Source organism: Strix aluco, chromosome 12 (assembly GCF_031877795.1).
Source record: "Strix aluco isolate bStrAlu1 chromosome 12, bStrAlu1.hap1, whole genome shotgun sequence".
Lineage (NCBI taxonomy): Eukaryota > Metazoa > Chordata > Aves > Strigiformes > Strigidae > Strix > Strix aluco.
In genome coordinates, this window is record NC_133942.1 from 5,116,435 (window position 1) to 5,130,992 (window position 14,558).

Below are 14,558 nucleotides of genomic sequence, written 5' to 3' on the forward strand. Positions count from 1 at the left end.
CCTGATTATTTTTTTTTTTCAAGAAGAAATTGGCTGGAGGAATCTGGAGGTTAAGAGCTGCAATAAGAGGCAATTTTTTAAGCTTTGTCAGTTTTTGCTGCTTAATCAACTGGACATTGTCCCTTTGAATAAAAGATCCTGAATTCTCTGTGAAATGGTTGAAAGGTACCACGAACTACCCATGCATTTACCATATGGCATAAATCTCCCTCAGCAGAGTAAGCAGCACAGCTTGGGCCATTATTGGGAAGTCTGGCTACTGATCCCACGACAAACTGTGCCTTGGCAGAGTCTGTTTCAGCCCACTCTAATGGGATATTGTGCAGCTCCCCAGGGAGAAGGGTGGGTGATCACACTGACGCTTCAGGTGGATATGGAGCAGAAGGCTTAACAGTTTCCTTGGGACCAGTAATGGGAATTATGGATCAGACCCAGCTATGGCTCTAAGACCTCTCTGCCTCCTGCCTTTGGCTCAGTATGCTCAGACCTCAGCAGAAAACCGTTTCCATTCCTGCTCTTTGCTGTCTCCTGCCAGGAGGGGGAGCCTGGCCCCTGCCTTCTGCTGCAGGCAGCCCGCAGCAGGCTCTGCTGGGGCTGGTTCCTGCTCTGCAGCCCTGAGACTTGTCTTGTTGCAGAGATTGTCTCCAAGAAGTCTCCACGCCCACAGCGCCGGGGCTTTACAAATGCCTGCTGGATAGTGGAGGAAGGCCCTAAAAGGAGCTGGGGGGAAATGGGAAGCTGGGGGATGCCATGTTAGTGCTGGGAGGGCGATGCTGCAATCAATGGTGACGCCGTGACCAAGGGCCTAGGTTTAGGGCCATGAGGGAGCAAGCAGGGCAGGCACTTACCACCATGCGGTTGAGGGACACCCAACAATCGTCAGGGAAGTCCTGCAGCATAGGCACAAGGAACTGGAGGCAGCCATCCCAGTGACACAGCAGCAGCATCATCCCAATCAGGTTCACAATCCGCACCACAGCACTGGCCAGATCGTAGGTCATGTGGAAGATCTGCAGGGGCCAACAGGGAGCAGATTAGATGAGAGCTCCCCAGACAGCCAACCCAACATAATTAGATGCAGTATCAGGGTCAAGAACCTTTCTAAAGTAACAGAAAAGGCTGCATCAGCTCAGCTCAGGTCAGTCACAGTATGCAAGCAGAACCAGCTGAAAAACAGATTAAAAACCAAAATACAAAATCATAACCATTCACCCCTCTTGCCCTTTGATTTTGCCTTCTAATTTACATTAAAAGCTCCATAACTCATTTTATAAAATAAGTTGGTTGCAAATATTTCTGGAACATCAGTCACTCATCAGAAATAAACTCTATGATTACATCTTTTTAACTGCAATGCCCTTCTTTGATTTCTCTCTTGCTGAATATATGCTACACACTGACCCATGGTGGAAGCTGTCTTTGTCCTGGATGTCGGATGCAGCCTCTGCAAGTAGCAAATAAAAGAAAGAATGGCCTCAAACTCAGCAGAGACTTCTAGAAGAGGATGTGATTCAACTATTTTCTTGCATTTCTTGTATTCACTTCCAGTCTTACGTGAAGGAGGGCAAGGAAAAGGGAAATATGTATAGCAGTTCATAGCAAGGAAGCTCAGAAACCTGAAAGCAAGCAACAGCAGCCACACCTCTGCAGTTAGTTCTTGAACGCAAAGGGAGTCAGTCTGTGGTCATGTTGTCCATAGTACTAGTCATGAGCAGGACACACTGAGAAATATTATTAAAGCTGCATATGCAGTCAAGAATTACTTGATGGACACTATTTTTTTTTCTACAGGTGGGTGGTGTGTTGTGGAGGCATGGGGGCGCTTAGCTCTTTTATGCCCAGCTTTGTGATGACAGTTAGACACACAGGGCATGCCAGCAAAGGCTATCCTGAGCTACATATCCACCCAGGTTTGGTTTTCCCTACATTACAACATGCCACAGTGAGGAGAGATGGGCTCTGGAGAGCGTTGGCTGGCCCTGTGTGGCTCAGCACAGAGCCCACCTTCTGGCCTCGTTTGCCATTAACACAGCTCATGAAGAGAGGAGACCTTCAAACTGTCACTGGGCAGTGGTTTGGATCCAGTAAGGACCGTTAGTCCTCACAGTGTGCTGGCTTCCACCTCAAAAAGCCTACTGCATCACCCTGAAAACTGAGACACTGAACACATCTGGCATCCTCTCCCACGTGCCGCTGTGTCACCACGGCAATCTGTGACAGAGCCGGGATGGGTGGAGGCCTGACAGCCATACCCCAGCTCTGCCAACGTATCCTGCCCTAGAGTTTCATCTGGAGAAACGTTAATCACTGCTCCCCACACACAGTCTTGCTGTTTCTGGTGGAGGATGAGTGAAATATTTGGACAGCCGTGTGTGAATGAAGCGGGGGGACTCCCTGCTGTCAGCTGCCATAGCTGGGCCTTCTCAGGAGGCCTCCCCACGGTTTGAAGGCACATACAGCCTGGCTGTTTTGCAGCCCAGCTTGCAATGTGGTGACACAATGTCCTAGTTGGATTTAATGGAAGGGAACAAAAAATAGAGGAATGTGAGGAGCAAAGAAGACTACTGTGAATCAGATGAGGCAGCGTGTCCCAGCTCTATTCCTGCATTTCCACCCTGACCTCTAGGATGGTACCACCCTTCCAGGGTGCATTTCAATCAGCCCTGTCCTAATCCAGCTACATCAGCTTGAAGCTTCCCACAGAGCTTGTTTATCCCACCCTGTAGCCCCTCCTGGTCTCTCAGTCCTGGAGTCCCCAACAGCCCTGCCATAGCCCCTCCACTCTGCTGTGTCACCATCCAAGTCCCCCTGTGCAGCTCTGCTCTCGTACCTCAGCCCTGTGCTGCTGCTCCAGCCCTGTGTGGTCACACCTTGTTTTCTGAGCTGCCACCGTACCTCTCGTTACACTGTGACTCCCAGTGCTGTTGTAAAACTGACCTCCAAGTGAGCCACGCAGCGCACACAGTGACACATATCCAAGCTCACCATTTCCTTAGGGATGCAGCAGGATTAACTGTCAGTTCTTCAGATGTAAAATAAACCTGTAAACACAACTTTCTTACAGGTCACCAGGCAGTGGGACAAAAGGCACAGAGACCCTGCTATGGGCTTATATAAGATAGCACAGTAATTTTCGGTTTGATAGTGCAGTAACTGAAACTGCAGGGAGAGGCACACCTAGAGCTTCCTGAGTGCTGAACACCCCCAGAGCACTGCCAGGGCTCCACGGAGTCTCGGTGTCAGAAGACAGGCATGCAGCGGGTGACTCGGCCGCCTGGGCATCACCTCTGGAGGGGCAGGTGGTTACCGAGGGAGATGCCTGTCAGGGAAGTATCTGGAGCAGGGGACAGGCCATAGGCATGCTATGTGACTGTATGGCTAAGTCCATATAACTCCTTGCTGCTCTGACAGACATTCAATTTGAATGCCTGTTTCCACACCAGATATTAACACTTCCCCATTTAATCACGATGCCACGAGGTCATACGCGTTGAGAGATGCCGACATGCTGAATCCAGACTGGGAGGGAGCCACAGAAGAATGCTGGAAACCAGAAGGATGAACGATTTGGATAACTGCTTCTAAATTCCATTATTTCCGCTGCATCCATGATGCAGCTGGAGTCCACAGTGTCACTTAGTGTGAGAAAGGCCATTCTAGTGATATTTCTGGGCTGAAAAGAAGAAAATATCCAAAATCCACCATGAAAGGCTGTTCTAGGAAATCCAACTCTCAATGCTGACTCAATAGGTCAGTATGAAAGCTGAGCACATAATTCATAAAGAATAATTCCTACTGGTTTCACCTTTTTTTTTTTTTTCCATTGCAGAAATGATCATTCTCATTTAGATAACCCAAAGCGAATCCGGTCTATTTGAGTGACAGCCACAGGCTATGCTTTTAATGAAGCCAGAGCAGCAGTTTGCAGAAGGATCTCTGAATGAATCTTTTGTATCACCAGGGTTTTACGGTGCTAATGAATTTTCCTCTCTCACCTATGTGTGTTTTTCAAAGAGCTCCAGCAATCCTGTAACCCAGGGAACTCCAGCCAGGGACAGGAAGGAACCCTGTCAGATTTAGGAAGTGCCTTTCTTCCTTTAATATATTAAAAGCAGAGAGTGAAGAGCCTGAGGGAATGGATGGTTTAAGGGAAAGGTAAATGGATATGGAGTTTCTTACGTGATGATTGGGATCTCTTCTAGTCAGGCTAGGGCAGAAAGCCTTTATTCTTTGGTGCACCTCTGAAAAACAGGAATAAATGAGTGTGTTTGCTTCTGCCATTAGGCCCCGCTGCCTCCTCTCATGCACTAATAACTCACACATTTGCTGATGGCCAAGAAATGGCAGCTCTGTGCAGAGCGTGTGTACATCTTGGCTCACAGGTCCTCCTTCACCGCTGGACACCGCTCATCATGTAACCCACCCGTAAGCGTGGGACCCAGTGTTGAAGCACAAAGGGGAGGAGAGTCCTGTCTCTGTATTAACACTGGGGTGCCTCTGCCCTTGTAGTGCACGGATGTTCTCAGTGCAGAGCTCAGAGAGGCCAGGAGCTCAGTGGCCATTCAGGATTGCCCTCTAAAGCCCAGCACTGACTAGAGGGAAGGATCACAACTGAGCTGACACAAACTTCCCACACAGGTAGAGACAATATCTGCTTTCTGCAAGGGTGGATTCAGCTCACCTACTTTTGGGCCTTGAGATTCAGACTATCTCATTAGAGTCACTGGATGGAAGCACACACCCAGAGGGTGACACATCTGGTTTGTGGCACTTGTTTACCTGAGCGGAGATGCACTGCGTCAGGAATTCCTCTCTCCCTCTGCTGCCCATAAAATAAGCCTAGATAATGAACTCCGACTGTAAATGTCTGAACTGCAGGTGAGACAAATCCCATTTCAAATGTCAGTCTCAGGAGTTAGCAGCTCATGCCCACTCCTTTGAATACATTTGCATTCACATGCAAGAGAAAAGTAAGAAACACGCACTGTGCGGCACACAGGAATAACTGAAGGGGTGTGAACGAACACCTTTCACTGCGAAGATACTCCTACTGTAAATAGGTGCCCGTGTTGCAGGGAATACTAACTCCACTGGCGTGCTAGAGAGTGCCTAAACCAGTGCTGCAGTGCCCTAAAGCAGTCTATAGCTCGCCAGGGAGAGGTGGGGAAGAAACATTCTAGAATAGCTGGTCCACAAGCAGAGGAACGTGAGTGGTAATTGGAACTTCTTTGGTTTTCATCATTAACACTCAGGGCTTTCTTGTCCTGCTGTAACACAACCCAGGCTGGGTCCCAGAGCATCACACCTCCTTTTGCCCCTGAAACTGCTTGTGCTTTCTGGCTTTCTGCTGCCTGTGATTTGGAAAAAGGGAGTGAGGAGAAGGACACAGCACAGATTCACACTTAGAAGCACCTCTTTCCAAGGGTATTCTCTGATAGAGCTAACATCCCTGTTTCTTGATTGTCCAAAACAAGTTGTGGCTTCAGAATCCCTGTTACAAAGTCGGCTCTGTCCTAGCCAAAGGATACCTTGCAATGCTTTCTGAAAGGACTGCTTGGGAAAGTGGGAAGACCAAAACTTTCCTCAACAGAGTCATCTTTATATATAAGTTATATAAGAGCTCCATCTTGGAAATCCCACTTATACAGAACAAGCTATCAGGATTCTATCAGTATGAATCTGAAATCTTGTCAGCCCCAAATAACTCTGTACAGTACTCCTCAATTGGCTCTGCACTGCAGCAGGATTCCTCTAACCTGATCACTTGAGCTGGAAAAAATCAAGGACACCCTGGAGAAGTGGGGGCCTGGCTCTGGCAGTGAAACAAGGGCTTTGACTGAAATCAAAGTTGTATGTTTAATTAGACATGTTGTTTTGTGTTGGCACACAGCTTGGTATGGCTGTCCAAACCAACGGGTCACCAGAACTTCTCAGATCCATGAGAGCGATGTTGCAATAGTGCGTCTGTCTGTCTAGGGCCGTGGAGGCTGGACTGTCTGAGACTGCGTGCCCACAGCGAGGACACTGCAGGAGCGCTGTGCAGTGTGGCAGCTTGGTCCAGCACAATCTGAACCGGCCCTGCCAGGCCCAGGCCAGCTCCAGCAAAGCCTCTGTCTCTGTGCTCAGCTCCCCAGTGTGCCAAGCTCTGCCAGGCCCAGGCCAGCTCCAGCAAAGCCTCTGTCTCTGTGCTCACCCCCCAGCATGCCAAGCTCTGCAGGCTGGGGTGTGGTTTGCACATCCCTGCTGGCTCTGGAAGTACCGGAGGTGCTATGCCTGGAACAAACAGGTTTTCCAGAGGGTCTGGGGACCACAACACAGAGGCATACCAATGCTTCTGTTCGGAGCCATAACGGCTGAGCTGGAGCTAAACACCCTGCTGGAGAGAGCTAACAGCATCCACACTCGCCCAGCTGAACGCTGGCTCTACACAGAACTGACTTCCATCCACAGGGTTTATGAACAGACTCTGCACCACAGGAAAGCAGTGAAACTGCTTGTTGCCCTTCACTACCTCTACTAGGAACATAGCAGTATTTCTGTAGCACTGCATCCAAACTAAGAAAGCCTGCTGGTCTGGAGCTGGTGCTGGTGTCTGTATCCACGCTATGGTTAATATGCAACTGTGATAAATCCCCTGTGGATAATGAAGTAGCTGTGACACTGCCCCAGCTTAACAGAAAGCAAAGAATTTACTCTTAATTTATGGCTTAAAAAAATCAAAGACCTTAAAAGAAAATAAAAATCTCAAAAGGGAATCAAAAGAGTATCATATGTCATTCTGAGTGCTCTAGGGTTAGAGTTAAAGTTGTTCTGCTGTGAGGAAATACGTGTTTACTTACATTTATGAAGAGTATTTGTGGAGTATGGGGAAGAAAGTTGACATGTCTTTCACTCTTCCTTTCTTTACTTGGCTTTTACAGATAAGAGAAGCAAAGATACATTTTCTTCATAGAGGCATTAGCTGACTTTTCAAACCTGTTTATCTCTCGATATACTGGGGATAGGTGGTTGCTGTGAAGAGCTTTTCTGAGCCTAAAATACTGTAAGACAGATTACTGTAGGGTGGCTGTACTAAGTCCCTGCATCGTCAGCTACAGTGGCTCTGTATCTAATCACTCACTGGGCCTCATCCTGTTTAGTTACAAAAACTGACTGGACAACAGTTTAAGGTCTTACTCATTCTGGCCAATGTGCAAACTAAAGGCAGCTCATTGAAAAAACAATGGTTTTGCTCATTTAGGGATCACTACCACAAACCAGTGCCAATTCTTGTGGCAAGGGGCAAAATGTCACCTTCTCCACACTCAGCAAGAGTCCTGACTGACACAAGCCATGTAAGAGGGGAAGGGCTTGGGAGCCTTGATTTGTAGATCCATCCCAGGAGGCTGAAGCCAGGGGAGAGACAAACAACACGCAGAACTGGAAGGATGGGCTTCCCCCAGGAGGCAAAATCCTCTCCAGTCACATAGAGCATTATGCACATTAGAGAACCGAAGCATGGAAGCCATGAGCATACACAAGGCGCACACAGAGCCAAAACTCCAGAGCAACTCAGACACTGTGAGGACGCACAAAAAATCTGAGTAGAGAGAGAAAGGGCAGCTCCCTAAGAAATTCAGCCTGTTGAGTAAACCCACATCACTGGGAAACACAATGTTTCAGCAAAGCAACTTGAAAGAGCTCAGCTGCTTTTTTCCCTCTCCTGATGCTGCTAAGGGAAATGTATCATCAACCACTTTACTTGCTCCTTCCTCACCCTGCCCAACTTTCTATTTATTCTTCCAATGATGTCACATTTAAGCTGTGCCAAAACATAAATTAATTTTACTCCAAAAGGTTTGCTGTCTCGAATAACTCACGAGGCCACACATTTGGTTCTTCTGGAAGAATGGACAAAATGCTGTTCTTGCTACTAAAATATACAAAGATATAAGCTCCAAATTTCTGAGGCAACTGTTGCTCAGGCTGGCCTGCTGCAAAGGGGCTTAGTTAAGGAAGAAAAATTGTGTAAAGGAACACAGTTGGGCTTATGTACAACTTCACAGTGTACTGGGAAGCAGGAGTCCCTCATGAAGAATCGGCTCTGGGTCAGACAGCTTTGGGCTGTGCTAATCACAGTGTGTTTGGCAGAATGGAGCAATGGTATGGGAGGGAGGGAGCTCTGGGATCCAGATTGTATTGGGACAACGCTGAAAGCACCAGCCAGCACAGAGCAGATGGACTGGAGACGGAAAATCATCTGTGGTGCACAGATACATCTGCAAGCAGTGTGCAGATTCAGGGATGCGCTCGACAGTTTGAGACGGTGTGGGATTTGGTTTTGCCTGCTTTTTGCTGTGCCAGCAAGGAAAACTATAACCAGGAGATTAAGTTTTAGATGAAGGCAAGAGTTTGGGGTTGATTCTCTTTTTATGCTTGCTTTGCACCAAACGACATAATCAATGTCAGCGGAGTTGCTGATGCTGCCTTGAGTCAGTGCGAGAGGAAAATCAGGGCCGTGATTCATTAGGTTTAACGCTCACGGGGGAACATATTGTGGAGTGTGCTTGTCTCAGGGCTGCCTGGAACAGCGAGTTTGAGGGAGTGCACTGAGTGCCAGGTGTTCAGAGAGATATCCAAGTAGATTTTACACTTAAAATATAATAATCCTTTGTGCTGCTGTGGCAGTTTTCATCTGAAGGTTCTCAAGGGGCTTGGCTGACAATCTGGTATGCTTCAGTATCTCCAGTGAATGTGTGATCTCCGTTATTCTAGATGGGCAAAATGAGGCACATAAAAGGGAAAAGTCACTTGCCAGAGGTTGCAGAGGAAGCTGAGAGCAAAGTTTTGAGCCAAATCTAGGGATGCCAGCTTCGATCTCCTGCTCTAACCACTGCCCATGTATTGTGGCTACTAACTAGAGCCAAAGGAGGTACCCTTCACATTCAGAAACAGCCACTTCTGTGCCAAGGAAAGCCAGAGTCTGTATGTGCATGCAGGGCAGGGAGAAGTGATCTCGCAGCAGCCTGGTGCTGTTAAAGCTCTCTAAGAACATAATGCAAGCCTGCAAGCTTCTACCTCCTCCCGAGATGATTTAACTTTTCCCAGGCAGCTTGCTTCTGGCTAATGGAAGTTCTTCTCCAGGTAGGAGCCGAGGGGCCACAGAGAGAGAACAGCAGAAAGCCCATGCAAAAATGAAAGAAAAAAAAGAAACGTTTTCTTGCCTTGTCCCTCAGAGACTAGTGTCTACTGGAAAATATTTACAGCAGAGAAAGGTGAAATATCAGGACTAATTAGCACTGAGAAAGCTGGCATAAATGGCAGATGTTTATAGACACATATATATAAACCCCAAAGATCCTGCCACCACTATGTGTTTTGCCTCTTGCACTCTGAGTTGAGGTTGTCGTGACAACAGCCCCTCTTCCCCTCCCCATGCCACCATTCCCAGCCTAGACTTTAATCTTCATCATTTTAAGAACTTTTGTCACCACGGCAACGTGACATAGGCTTTTAAAAATATTTTCTAGCACAACTCAAATGACTGTCTTTCCTTCATGGTTTTCTTTAAACCTCTATGAAAAAACATTTAGGGTTGGCTTCTGCTGCCACTGAACTGAGCTGTAAGACTCCCATGGGTGCTAGTTAGCAGGGACAGGAGCTGGCCAGTGCCTCCAGTGTGGAGGGATGATGGCATTTTCACCTCCCAGGGAACATGTCCCAGAGCAGCAATGCAAAGACTAGGGCCAGGGCTTTTTCAAGGACCCCTGTGACTTTGGAGGAAGTGCCCCTTTGCTTTTCAATGGGGCTTATGTTCTCATACGCCTACAGCTCAAGTTTTCAACAGTATCTCTCGATATAGTTAAACGTCTTTGGAAAAAGAAAAAAAAAAATCAAGCCCCCAGAGCTGTAAGTAGGTTAGGTGTCTCATTCTCGGTGGGAATTAGATATCTTACCCGCTTAGGCATTTTTTTAATCTCTCGTGGCTCTTATCTACATCTTTGGGAATTGTAGTTCTTCTGAGAGGCTAGCAATGAATCACTTCTGGAAATAGGTCACAGGCTTTTTTGGAAGTTTAAGAATGACCACAGTCATCAGGCAAAAGGTCTGTCTAGCTCAGTAGCTATACATAGATATGCCTAGGGAAAGAAATATCTGGGAGGCTGAGGGGAAAGGAAGCATAAATACCTGAGAAGGAGACAAGAAACACCACTGGTTTGAAACAGGGGCATCAAGGCCTGGAAGTGGCATCAAGAGGAGCACTACATGGTCTGAGAGGCTGGTGCACATGGCTCTGCGCTGGACTGGCACTCAGCGAAGGTATTCATCACTGGAAAAGGCAGCTGAGCAGCAAGATGAGGTAATCGATGGATGACTCAGATGATATAGGTGAGTCGAGGCTGCAAACTATGTCAGAAGGACCTCATTTGTGGTCTGATCAAAAAATGCACTGAGCTACCAGGCACAAAGTCAATTAAAACAGTTAGCAGGGACAAGTAATGAGACAAAATACTAATGGCAATATTGATCAGGTTATGCTATTACCCAGGTCAGTGACACCCTTTCCCTTGGAGGACGGATCTATTTTCAACGAGGAAATTAAAAACTTGTATAAATAGGTGTCCTGGGGAAGGGGATCCCAATCTCCTTTCCTCCCAGCAGCAACATCAGGTCCCAAGCTGGGACATGCCACATACTGTTTTGAAGCTGTTTGCCTTCCACTAAGTGATCTCTTTACCATAGTTTGAAGATCCCTGGTTAAGAGGTAGGAGTTAAAAAACAGTAATTATAGAACACCTCCTGGGACAGTTTGATCCAGGGAGGAAAGGGTGACAGTCAGGTAAGACACAAGTATCCCAGAAAGACATATATATTATGGGATAGACTTAGTGCTCTTAACTGTCCTCTCTTACCTAGAGACAAGGGGACTTTTTATCAAAGTGAAGGACCAGCTGATGAGAGGAAATGCTCTTTTTTCCAAACAATGTGCAGTTTAGCTTGCAGAATGCATTGCCACAGGAATCCTTCAGGCCAGGAACTTGGCAGGATATTAAATACATGCCTAAATAAATAAATGGCTGACTAATAATAACTTTTAAAAATTGGTTTATATTCTTCCTTTTCAGTGCTTAAAAAAAGCCTGAGGAATAAAACTACCTGTGAGCAGATTATTTTAGAGCTGTTGTTTTGGAATTCATCACATGCTCCCTCTGAAGCATTTCATCACTATTAAGAGCAGGAGAGTGGACTAAATGAACGTCTGGTCTGCCACAGTGTCTCCCCATCTCCATTTACATACCTGACCCAGAGAACTAGGGACTGCCAGCTGTCTTTGTATCCATAAACACACAACCAGAACACAGGAGAAAGAAAATCAGATCAAGAGAACTGACCCTTCAAATGAGATAGAAAATTGTCTTCTTGAAATTCAGATTGCCTGTAAAATAGCCCTAGTTCACATTCTAGAGAAAAGTGTGGCAAAAGAAATTAGCAGTGACCTTTGTCTTCATATTTCTTGCAGTCACAGTTGAAATTTTTATTTTAAAATTCAGAACAGATTTTTAAAAACCAAGATTGTCACTTAACGTACTTATGGATTCATATGATTACCACCTGAGATATAATATAAACTCATTAGGTGCTGCCCACTAAGTGCAAACTTGCTTAAGTACAGAATTCATGCAGTTTACTCTTGATCAATTAGTATTTCTTTAACGAATTTTGCATTTCAATCCAGAGAGTAAAGCACATGCATATTAACCCACTATCAAGCCCTATTCGGATGTCTGTAAGAGCACACTGAAAGAAGCTGAGCCAAAAAATGCACACCGAAAATGGAATGAACATGTGCCTCTTTGTCTTCCAAACACTTCTCTCTGCACAAACAGGACAACACTTGTGAGTTGTCCTCCAATGAGGTGGATGGTCATCCATGAGGTGGATGCCTCCACCTCATCCCAGATGGGCTCGAGCAGTTAGAAGCAGAAGAGTTTATAGGCTCTTTCCCTACAGAAATCTGGCCTACGGCTCCACAGCTAAACCTCCATGCGGGGGACCCTAGAGAAGCAGCACACAGAGATCAGGGCAGCACCCAGAATGAGTCCTACGGGCTCTTCAAACGAACTGCAGCTACACATTTTCACACTGATCTCTTCTTGGCTCTGCAGCTAGCATTTGTTTAAAGGATCAGGCTTTCTGTTGGCTGAAGTGATGGCAAATTTTTTCCTCCTGTTTTTAAACAGGGCAATAATGTAAATTTCTACATGCTGCATCTGCCCACTGGGACTGGTAGTGTGTTACATTTGATTATATTTACGTACAAAAGCATAACCTATTGCTGCTTATAGCACAGTGCAGCCTGCCAGGATGGTTCACGTTCTGCAGGGAGACTGAGTACTTTCCACCTAACTCAATCCTCTAGTTTAATTCGATTACAACCACGGCAACCAAGCACAACTTCCACCCTTGACTTTTTTTATGCCGTCAGTGACTGTAACATCCATGAAAAGAACCAGCCTGGCAGGCCTGGAGACTTGAATGGTTTCGTGTGCCACGAGGCAGAGAGTGTGAGCAAAGATAATGATAGCTCCTCTGGCTGCAAACTCGGTGACGCTGTACTTTAACGGAGACCGAAGTTCACAGACTGAGGATGCTCAGCACAATGGCCTGATTTCCAGATGGGCTGAGCATTTGCCTGCAAAATTTCCATTGATCCACTTTGGGCACTCTTTCATTTGCTAGCAGTGTTTCAGAAACAGCAGATGAGATGAATGGGGCACTTCATAACCACAGCGATAAAAATTTTTGACTGCAGCCCTGGACAAATTCAGAGGAGAGGTGTGCCAGGCTGCTGGGTAGGCTGCTGTTTGGCCCTTAGCAGCATACACCTAAATTGTTTTGTTAGTGTTGGATATTTTCCTAAATTGCTTTGACAGAGACTGGTCTGAATATTTCCAACAAGGATCTGAATCATCTTTTGGGGGACCTCAGTTTGCTGGCAAAGCACCAGAAGATATCATTGCACAGAGTGAAGCAAATTTATTTGCATACAGTGTGTCACACATGTCGCATCCGGCCCAAGACAAGTAATAGAGAGAAACGTCCTCCTACTCTTTTGGAGTAATAATAGCAATATAACCTTTTCTGTATTGCAATGTGCACCTTAGAGAAGACATCTCTTAAAAGAACGGTGCAGTGAAAATAACTGCCTGAGTAATATACCTCAGAAAACCTGTACCCTCCCATAACCTTCACAGAGGAGACACCGAGAAATTAGAGGAAGAGGAGCTGCTGGAGGATATACAGCCATTACCCTCACATGCACGCAGGCTGCACTGATCCCAGGAGGACAGTGAAAGGGGGGAAGTGGCTAGGTGCATTTTTTATTTGCTTTAAGAATCTGGGACAGGGAAAACTGTTTTTTAACCAACAGGCAGTGTAGATTATATTTATGAGAGTATGACAGATTAATTCCTGCTGTGGTTGTATATAGATACTTTGGCTGATTATAGAAAAATGAACTAAGTCAGAACAAAGATGTTTAAAAACTGTATTTAAACTCTACCTAAAATATTCTTAAACCTCCATTAATATATGCTGGGCAGGAACATAGTCCCTAAAGGCTGCCATTTTAATTAGAAATCCAACAGGAAATTCTGCCTGATGACAGGTATCAAGACAAAAATCCCCAGAGCTGCAGCCCCGGAGAAGGAGAATATTTGCACAGCTCTTTTAGGGGTATAATGTAATAATATTATAATAAACATAGAAATAGTAATAATAATCATTTGACAGGGATGTTGTATGTTCAAGCAAAATACAAGGGTGTTATAAAAAAGTGCTGCTGTCCCCTCTGTCTCCAGCTGTGCCTCAGAGGTTAAGGCCTGGACGCATGTCATCAAGCGGATAATGTAAAGGAGAATCCCACTTCTTATTCACAGTATAGGGCTTTTCTGTCCTTGAAACGAATCTTCAAACTTTGACACCCTTCCTTTGCAGCAATCCTATATCAACCAACCGTCGAAAAAGCAAAAGATACTAGTAAGTGCTTTTAAAAGGCCACACCCTTCCCCAGGCAGGTTTTTAACCTTTTCCCCAGAAAAGGAAGAGCCATTCAATACTTCAGTACTAGGTCCCTGTCTGTCAGTGCTGGAACAGACCCAGACACCACCACAGCATTGCAAGATGTTCACACAAATGCTAACAAAGCCCTAATGAAACCTCTTCTTGTTGCATCATGTGATCAGAAAGTATTTTATTGGTATTTGTCTCCAAAAAGCACATTGCATGACAGAATTATTTAAACAAAGCTACCTTTGGCCCAAGTTTTGCTATTTTCCTTCTGAATTGGTTTTGCTGCTACATCTATTCAACTTTTCTGATAGGAATGGAATCCACCACTCTCTCCTGACTCACTCTTCTCCTGGCCTGTGAGCCTGACTTTCTTCACACCAGCATACACAAAGAATAATTTCACTCACTTCAGTTGGAACCGCAACTGAACAAGGTCAAACCACATCAGATGTGGAGCCCAATTGCTCCAGAAATCTCTCTGGCAGCAACCAGGATCAGTTAATTCA

At 45.9% G+C, this 14,558-nt stretch overlaps 1 protein-coding gene across 3 annotated transcripts in view; it reads right to left on the bottom strand.

Moving 5' to 3' along the window:
• The window catches only part of HCN4 (hyperpolarization activated cyclic nucleotide gated potassium channel 4), a 106,508-nt gene that overhangs the window by 43,041 nt on the left and 48,909 nt on the right, over nucleotides 1-14,558 (bottom strand). For all 3 annotated transcript variants that reach the window (XM_074838023.1, XM_074838022.1, XM_074838021.1), the window contains exon 3: nucleotides 849-1,010. In XM_074838023.1, coding sequence (XP_074694124.1) covers nucleotides 849-1,010 — 162 coding nt within the window. The remainder of the gene's footprint in view (nucleotides 1-848; nucleotides 1,011-14,558) is intronic.